The 9,050-nt window shown below is 57.6% G+C and overlaps 2 protein-coding genes across 2 annotated transcripts; both read right to left on the bottom strand.

Annotated features, from left to right (window-relative positions):
* Positions 1 to 6,009: 6,009 nt before the first annotated feature.
* LOC144231570 (AP-4 complex accessory subunit RUSC1-like) lies at positions 6,010 to 7,672 on the bottom strand. Its single transcript, XM_077764061.1, is given in 7 exon segments — positions 6,010 to 6,136; positions 6,186 to 6,314; positions 6,368 to 6,530; positions 6,953 to 6,999; positions 7,164 to 7,249; positions 7,252 to 7,535; positions 7,538 to 7,672. Coding segments are annotated over 7 exon segments (873 nt in total). The 5' UTR covers positions 7,575 to 7,672.
* On the bottom strand, positions 7,636 to 9,030 carry LOC144231569 (AP-4 complex accessory subunit RUSC1-like; the record flags this gene model as incomplete). Its single annotated transcript, XM_077764060.1, has 1 exon — positions 7,636 to 9,030. A coding segment is annotated over exon 1 (1,032 nt), but the record flags the coding sequence as incomplete, so codon positions are not given.
* Between the last annotated feature and the right edge of the window lie 20 nt (positions 9,031 to 9,050).

The raw sequence follows: 9,050 nt of genomic DNA, 5'->3' as shown, positions 1-9,050 counted from the left end.
TTGGGTCAAAGTTGAGGAAAAAAAAAAAAAAAAAAAAAAAGAGAGACAGGGGAAGCCAAAGATCCCCTCGAGCAGAGAAAAAAGCAGAATAAATATTTTATTAAAGAAAAAAGAGAATTGAGAAAATAGTTTGGAGTATTTTCTTACTGTAGAGAAGCACTGAACCTTAGGGCGCGGCCTGGGCGGGAGGCGCTCTCGTGAGGAGCCGGGACCGCGCGCCCGAGCCCATCTCACCGGTTCCTCTAGTCGGTTTTCGTTGCAGGGAGCTGGGCGGGAGGGGGTGGGGCACANTCAGAAGCAGGAAAATGACAAGAAAGAGATTAAAATTCAATATTTCCTCGAATAGTGTTAAACACTAAAATTTTAAAAAAGACGAAAAAAGAAAAAAACTTTGTAAAATGTGAGAACAGAAGCAAAAGACACTACGCTCTGTCATTTTATCTTTCTTTTGTTGAAAGACTAAAAACTGAACTGTTTTTTAGACAATCAAATGTTAGGTAAGTGCAAAAACTTGTTTTTTCTTACTGGTGTAGAAATTAATGCCTTTTTTTATTTCTCGGTTATTTTATAATGAAATAAACAGCACCTGTAGCTGCCAGGCGGGTTTGGTGTTTGAAATGCGGGGCAACGCACTACATCACTGCGAGTAGATCCAGAGTTAGTCTGCATGTCTGTAGGCCGTGTGATTGCGGAAAATATAAATGCTGCTAATATATTTCCTTTTTACGAAAGCATATCTAAATAGATGATTGTTTTGATGTTAATCTTTGTAAATTATGTATTACCAATTTTAACATTGGATGTAATTGCATAAAAAGCTTGCATCTCAATCCTTGAAAGTCTAGTATTAAATGGAAAAACCTTTTCCTAACAACAGAGTGGTGAGCGTGCTGTTTTTTTCCCTCTTTCCTATCCTCCTCTCTCTTCCGGGATCTTCTCCACCCTGGGTCCAAAGAGATCTTTCTGAAACCACAGCGTCCGCGCCCCGGGCCCCCAGGAGCGCCCTCACCAGCGCGGACTACCGGGTAAAGCCATTTCCTCGGCGTTGGGATCTGGTCGGTCGGAGCCCAGCCTGCCCAGGCAAGGGACTAATCGCCTGCCCTTCTCGCCTCCGCTCACGTACACGCATCACCTCGTTCGATATTCGCTCACAGCCGCCGAGGTTGGCAACGAGAACTTCAGGCCACTGTGCTGGTCCATTTCCATCAGGAGCAGTTTACACGTATCCATTTATTAACCGTCACGACAGCCCTCCTAGGTCGGTACCAAAACCCAGCGTTACAGAGGAGGGAAAATGAGGCGGCAGAGAGGTTAAGGACGATAATCTGCCCGGCAGCTTCCAGCCAGTTAGACAGACGACCCTGGTGGCGGACCCCTGTGGTCCCTGCTCCCATTCCGTAGACGTGACCGCGACGGAGTCTCGGCAGCTTGCCAGAGACCACCTGGCAACCAGTGCTGGGCTCAGAAGCCCACAGTCTTCAGCTCCAAATAGAAAAGTGTCCAAAACAGCCAAGCATGACCCTTCTGAGGAAGAGAAGTCCACTCCTGCCAACAACGGAGACACCAGACAAAACGTCATCCCAGACGCCGGCCACCGCCGGGGCGCCACGTTCAGCCGCAGGGGTGGCTCAGAAGCATCAAGGCCGCTGGCCGCTTCCAGGATGCAAGGGCGGCTCAGTGTTTGCAAATCGGTCAACATGACCCAGTACATCAATAAAAGAAATTATAAGGACCGCATATTAATTTCCATAGATGCAGAAAAAGCGTTTGACAAAGTACGACATCCATTCGTGATAGAAGCCCTGCACAAAGTAGGTCTGGAGGGAACATACTGCAACATCATACAGGCCGGATGAGAAAAACCCACAGTTGACATCATACTTGACAGTGAAAAAGTGAGAGCCTTTCCCCTACGGTCAGGGACGGGACAAGGACGTCCACTCTTGAGCACTTTCATTCAACACAGGACTGGAAGTCCCGGCCACGGCGGTCAGACAGAAAAAAGCAAGAAAGGCATCCAAGCTGGTAAGAGTAGCACATGCTACTTGCAGATGACGTTATACTATATACAGAAAGCCTGCAAGACCGCCAAAAAAACCACTAGAACTGATCAATGATTTTGGTAAGGTTTCCGGAAAGAAAATCAATGTGCAGAAATCTAATGAAGCAGCAGAAAGAGAAATTAAGAAAATAATCCCACCCCAAAAAAATCCAATCTACAATTCCACCAAAAAAAAAAAAAGTAATAAACTTAACCAAGGAGGTGAAAGACTTGTGCTTTGAAAACTGTAAAACACTGATGAAAGAAACTGTCGACAACACAAATAGAAAGACGCTGCATGCTCACGCACAGGAAGAATAAATACTGTTAAAATGTCTATACTACTCAAAGCAATATATGGATATAACACAATCCCTACCAAAATACCGCCAGCATTTTCCACAAAACTAAAATAATCCTAACGTGTCTGGAACCACAAAAGATTCTGAAGAGCCAAAGCAACCTTGAAAAAGAAAAACTGGAGGTGTCACAATTCCAGACTTCACGACAAGCTCTAACGCTGTCGTACAATATGGCGCCTGCGCCAAAACACAGACCAACGGAACAGAGCCCAAAAATAAACCTACCATTAAATGATCAATGTATCTTCGACAAAAGAGGCAAGAATATATAATGGAAAAAAGACAGCCTTGGGGCACCTGGGTGGCCCAGTCGGTTAAGCATCCAACTCTGATTGCCACTCAGGTCATGATTTCACTGTGAGTTTGAGCCCCGCGTCAGGTTCTGCACTGACTGAGAGGAGCCTGCTTGGGATTTTCTCTCTCTCTCTGCCCCTTCCTTGCTCGTGCTCTCCCTCTGCCTCCCTCTAAGTTAAAAAGGAAAAAGACAGCCTCTTTAAGATGGGAAAACTGGATAGCCACATGCAAAAGAATGAAACTAGACCACTGTCTTCCACTGTACACAAAAATAAACTCAAAACGGATTAAGGACCTAAATGTGAGACCTGAAACCATAAAAATCCTTGAAAAGAGCACAGGCAGTATGACCTTGGCCATAGCAATGTCTCCCGAGGCAAGGGAAACAAAAGCAAAAATAAACTACTAAGACTACATCAAAAAAAGCTGCGTATCAAAGGAAACTGCAAAACCGGGGCTCCTGGCTGGCCCCATCGGGAGAGCATGTGACTCTCGATCTTGGGGTTCTAAGTCCAAGCCCCACATAAGGTGTAGAGATCACTTAAAATCTTCAGGGGCGCGTGGGTGGCTGTCAGTTGACTGTTCGACTTGAGCTCCTGTCACGATCTCAGTTTGTGGGTTCGAGCACCAGGTCTAGCTCTGTGAGGACAGTGTGGAGCCTGCTACGGACCCTCTGTCCCCCTCTCTCTGCCCCTCCCCCACTTGTACTTGCTCACTCTCATAAACATTAAAAATAAATTATTAAAAAATAAAATCTTAAAAAACAAAACAAAACAAAAAAAAAACACTAAGGGATGCCTGGGTGGCTCAGTCAGCTGAGCGTCCGACTTCGGCTCAGGTCACGATCTCATGGTTCGTGGGTTCAAGCCCCGCGTCGGGCTCTGTGCTGACAGCTCAGAGCCTGGGGCCTGTTTCCGATTCTGTGTCTCCCTCTCTCTCTGACCTTCCCCTGCTCACGCTCTCTCTCTCTCAGAAATAAACATTAAGAAAAAAAAAAAAAGACAAAGCTCAACGTCACACATCACCAGGAAAATGCAAATCAAAATCACAATGAGGTATCACTTCACACCTGTCAGGATGGCTAAATAAAACACAAGAAACCGCTGTGGAGAAAAAGGTAGGGATGCAAACTGCAGCGGCTGTGCAGGACAGCCGGCCCCTGGGGCCGCGGGCGTTAAGTGACTTCAGCTCAGGGCATGATCTCCTCCTGGTTTGTGAGTTTGAGCCCCGTGTCGGGCTCTACACTATGTTAACCTTGTGGAAACTGCTTCGAGTCTGTGTCTCTCTTTCTCTCTCTCTCTGCCCCTCCCCCACTCACTCTCCCAAAAATAAATAAATAAAAATAGAACTGCCACATGATCCAGTAATTCCAGTACTCAGTATTTACCCAAAGAATATAAACACACTTATTCAAAAAGATACATGCACCCCTATGGCTTGGGGTTTAAGATTTCTTTCGAGTGATCTCTATGTCCAAACCCACAGCCCCGAGACGGAGTCACGTTCCTGCCCCAGCCGGCCAGGCACCCCCACCCCAGGCACCCCCACCCCGATGTTTCTTGCATGACTTCCAGTAGCCGTTTTAGGAAAGGAGCCCAAGTGTCCCCCGACAGACTGAATGGATACCGAAGAAGTATACCCACACAATGGAATATTACTCAGCCACAAAAAAGAATGAACTCCTGTCATCTGCAGCAACATGGATGGATCTAGAGGGTATTACGCTAAGCGAAATAAGCCAGAGAAAGATAAATACCATATGGTTTCGCTCCTATGTGGAATTTAAAAAAGAAGGAGAAAAAGACAAAGCCCAAAACAGACTCTGAATTACAGAGGACACNCCAGAAGGGAGGGGGTGTGGGGGAGAGATGGGGGAGGGGGTGAAGAGCCCCCTTACCGCGATGAGCACTGAGGCCGCACGGAATCGGCGCTGACGGGGCAGAGGCGTTACCTGTGCTGGAACTGTAACGATTACTTTTTCAAACGCAGACGATTGCAAGAGCCGGGCCGACCCGGCCGCCCCGCTGTTAGGCAACCGGATGCCTGTCCTCACGGAGGCGGGAGCGGCGCACTGGCAGCTCGTCCCCTCCGGACCCTTCACTGCTTTCAGCCGCCGGCGTCCACTCGAGTGTTCCAGGTAATGCGTAATCGTGCGAATAGGAAGTCGGGGTCGACGTGGGGTCTCTCCCATGCGGCCCTTCGGGGGGGTCCGCTACCCTGACCGCCCCCACGGGCCTGAGACCCACTAGGCTGTGACTACGAATGTCAGCGGACCTCAGTGACGCTCCGGCCCCGGGGGTCGGCGCGCAGCCTGCCACGTGTGCCGCGCTACGAGTTCCCGGGGGAGAACGGGGTTGGAGGCGCCGCGAACGAGCGCCCCCCGGGGCCGCAGCCGCCCAGTCCCAGCAGCGCCGCCACGCAGGACACACCGGAGATGCAAGCTCGGGTCTAAACTCGGGAGGGGAGCCAAGCACAGAACAAAACTAGACCAAGGAGCAGATGCGCAAGGAGAGCCGGGCGGGAACTCGGGGCTCGAGGTCAGGAAACGGCCGACGGGCGAGGTGACGGGTCGCGAGGTGACAGGTCGCCAGCCGGTCATCCCCTTGACCCCGGTTCCCGAAGGAAACGTCGGCGTTTTCCCCCCTCCTGGTTCGGCTTCCCCTAAGTGTCCTGTCCCTAACCGCCTGGGGACGCCTCTCCGTGGGCGGTTACCGGGGAGTGTGGCCCCGCGGNCCGCACCTGCCCCACCTGGGACACACACACCCCCGCCCCCCCCTCAGACCCCAGACCTGCCCCCGAAGGACTCGGTCCTCCCCTCCGCGTGGAACCGCTGTGTTCCCACCCCGGGGTCCCCCCTGGGCCCGGGCCGCCGTGGGCGCCCTCACGTTCCCTTCGGTGGCACAACATCCAGCTCGGAGGAAGCACTTGAAAACTTCCGTGGAGTCAAGGAAAAGCCACGAAACCTAATTCAGGGGCGCCTGGCGGCCCAGCGGGTTAAGCGTCTGACTCTGGGTTTCAGCTCAAGTCATGTCTCGGTTCGTGAGTTCAAGCCCCACGTCTGGCTCTGTGCTGAGGGCAGAGCCTGCTTGGGATTCTCTCCCTCCCCCTCTCTCAAAATAAGTAAATAAGCTTAAAAAAAGAAAAGAAAAGAAACCTAATTCGATGGACTGAGAGAACCCAACTGAGGCCAGACTGGGAAACAAAAGCAGGTCTGAACCCGAGGGCCCCTCAGGGAAGCACAGCCCCTCGGGGGGCAGCGAGGCGCGATCGCGGGGACACGGCGGGCACCCACCCCCCGGGCGCCGCCTGCCCTCACCCCCTTAGCTTTAGGCTTCCCGAGGACATCACGACATACCAGTCACCGCCTCCCACGGGGAGAACCGGGCTCAGAGACCGCGGCGGCGGCACCCGGGCAACAGCCGGCCCGCCCCCCTGCCCTCTGCAAGCAGACACGCACCCCCCCCCGACCTGCGGGACACCCCCCTGACCTGCGGGACGGCGCCGCGCTGGGGGCTGGGGCCTCAAGCTCCTCGGGAGAAGACAGAGTGTCGGCGGGCGGCGGCCGCTTCACCAGGGCCAACACACTCACTGTGGGCGGCAGCCAGCTGGACGGCCTCCTGGACGGAAGGACACGGGGGTCACCGGCCGTCCAGGAGAAGAACCCAAGAACCCCGGCTTTGGGACGAGGAAAGAGGCGGAGGCCCTGACCCTCGAGGTGGGGGGCGGGTCACTGCCGGGGGCACCTTCAGGCAGATGAGGGAGGCGCCCGCGNGGGCAGCCGCCGCGCGCCAAGGAGAAGAAGCCGGTGGGCAGGTAGAGGAGGGACAGCAGGCCTGGGGGCGAGCAGGGGCGTCAGGCCGCCCCCGCCTGCGGCCCCGCCCTCGCAGGACCCGCCCGGGAACAAGCGGTGGCCAGTGACTTGCAGGAAGGAACGGGGGCATCCTGGCGCCTCGGGGGAAGCACGACAGAAGGAGGGGCCCTGGGGCAGGAAGGAGGGGGGGGAGAAGGCTGCCCCCCGGGGCCTGGGGGAGCCCAGACCTGGAGGCAGGGGAAGAAGGCCGAGAGGGGCCGGAGAACCGAGCCTCTGGAGGCTTCGGTGAGGACCTGGGTCTCTCCTGCTATGGGCGCCGGAGCGCAGTGAAAGCCTGAAGCGGAAGAGTCCTAACAGCCGAGACTAGGGGCCAAGGTCACTCCGACGCCAGTGGGACCTGCGACCGACAGGAGAGGGGCCCCTCCCTCCCGGTCAGGGTCTGACCTGCGTCTTCCTGGAGGCTGGAAAACCACAGCTCCAACTGCTTCGTGCTGGGGGTGACAGAAACCGGGGTTCAGGATGGGGGGGCGGGCATGAGAGACGAGGTGCACGGAGGCGACGCCGGGGAAGCGCTGCTGTGTCCCCCCTCCCCCGCGCCACCCGCGCCGCCGGCCCCGGGGCTGGGAGGAGCGCCAGGAAGACACAGGCCACTCACTTGAGGAGGCCGAGGATGAAGGCGTGGAAGCGGCTGCGGCTGCTGCTCAGCGGGGCCAGGCGGCTGACCTGGCTGTACAGGNCCCGCCCCCCGCCCCGGCCCCCGCCCCACCTGGCTTCACCGACGCCTCCACCACGCTCCAGGGGCTGCTCCGGCGCTGCCCGGTGATGAGGTCCTTCCGGAACGGCTTCAGCCCGTCGGCCACCAGGGCGTGGAGAGCCGGGCAGAGGGTGGTCAGCACCAGGTGCCCCACGTCTGGGCTCAGCCGGCTGTCCCCCAGCTGCGCCTTCTGAACCAAGTTCCGGGCGGCCCCGAAGTGCGAGATGATCTTATCCACCGAGGCGCTGACGGCGATCAGGAGCCCTTTCTTCTCTCCTGCAGCTGGCCGGCCCCACTCTGGGCTTCTGCCATCCACCGTCGCTGGGCCCCGGGGGCACCGGCGAACGACCAGGAACTCCGGGCTGGGGTGAAGGAAGAACGCGGCGGCGCTTACGAGGGTGACCCGAGGACGCCGGNGGGGCAGCCCCGGGCCCCGCTTGCGCTTCTGGGCCAGCTCGTGGAAGGACGTGACGGTCCTGCGGGCCGCGGGCTCCTCGCTGACGTCACGCCCGCACCCCGCCTCGGCTCTCCCCTCATCGGCTCTCGAGCCGGGGTCGGCTACCCCCGTGGCGGTTTTAAGCCCGGAGTCGAGTTTTCCGGGTTCCGTTTTCCAGCCGGAGTTAGTGTCCCCACCGATTTTGCAGCCAGAGTTATTGTTCTCCGCGATTTTCCAGCCGGCTTCCGCCGGCTCCGTGTCAATCTTCCAAATGGGGTTTATTTTCCAGCTGGGTTCGGTGTTCCCAGCGCCGGTTTTCCCACCGTCGTCCGCCTCTGGGAGCTCGGAGGCGGGGAGGCCCTGCTCCGCAGCCTCGTCCTCCTCCTCCAGCGCCGGGGAAGGGGGCTCCAGGCAGGTCAGGGCGTTGCGGTTGGAGTCCAGGCCCGGGCCCGGCGGGGAGGACGCTCCGGAGCAGGAGTCGGGCGAGCAGCAGAAGCTGTCCGGGGAGCAGGCGCCGGGGCCTGCGGGGGCCAGCGGGGAGCCCTGCTCCAGGGGGGGGCTAGGCCGAGCGCCGACGTGCTCGTTGCCGGCGAGGCCCCGCGAGTACACGGACACGGGGGATTCGTCAGGGCTAAGATCCGAGCAGGAGCTGAGCGACGACGAGCAGCCCGGGTCCGAGGGGGACGCGGCCCCCGCCTCCTCCCGGGCCGGGCGCTGCCGGTTCTCCGCGCCGGGCCCGGGCTCCTGGCAGCAGCGGCAGGGCACGGCCGGGCTGTTGGAATTGGCGTCCACCAGGGCCCCGCCGCAGGGGCCGCGGCTCTCCTTGCCCCCGGTGTCCCCTGGGGCAGGGGACGTGCTCAAGGGCCCCTCCCGCAGCTCAGGACGGCGGGACAGGTGCAGGCCCAGAGAGACATGCTGGAGGTGGATGTGGTTGAGGTTGCAAAGTAAAGCCCTCTGAGGGGACAGCATTGTGCCGCCGGCGACGGGATGGCCTCTCGAGAGTCAGGAGGATCGGGCCTCTCACGCCCGCCTACCTGGCAACCGCAGCTGCAGACCTGGAAGACAGGGACGGTGAAACCCAGCCAGAGAGGGCGCGGGCCGCGGGAAGGGCACCGAGGCGACCGACAGCTGCCGCAGGCACGAAAGGCGCCGGCCGCTTCGGACAGGATTTAAATGAGATGCAGATGTCCACCGACTGGCCATTAGTTTCCACTGCAGTATTTGCAGGTGGAGCCGAAAGGAGCCCCCCGGGAATGGGGCGGGGAGGGCCCGGGAATGCGGCTGCGCTCTGGGTTTCCGTGGAGGTGCGGGGGCTTGAGAAAGGACGGGGCCCGGAATGGAGCCCCGGATGG

This window comes from Crocuta crocuta, unplaced genomic scaffold (genome assembly GCF_008692635.1).
Source record: "Crocuta crocuta isolate KB4526 unplaced genomic scaffold, BGI_CrCroc_1.0 scaffold528, whole genome shotgun sequence".
In the NCBI taxonomy this organism is placed as follows: domain Eukaryota; kingdom Metazoa; phylum Chordata; class Mammalia; order Carnivora; family Hyaenidae; genus Crocuta; species Crocuta crocuta.
Note: the sequence above shows the minus strand (reverse complement) of the source record. Positions and strands in the feature narration are given on the sequence as shown.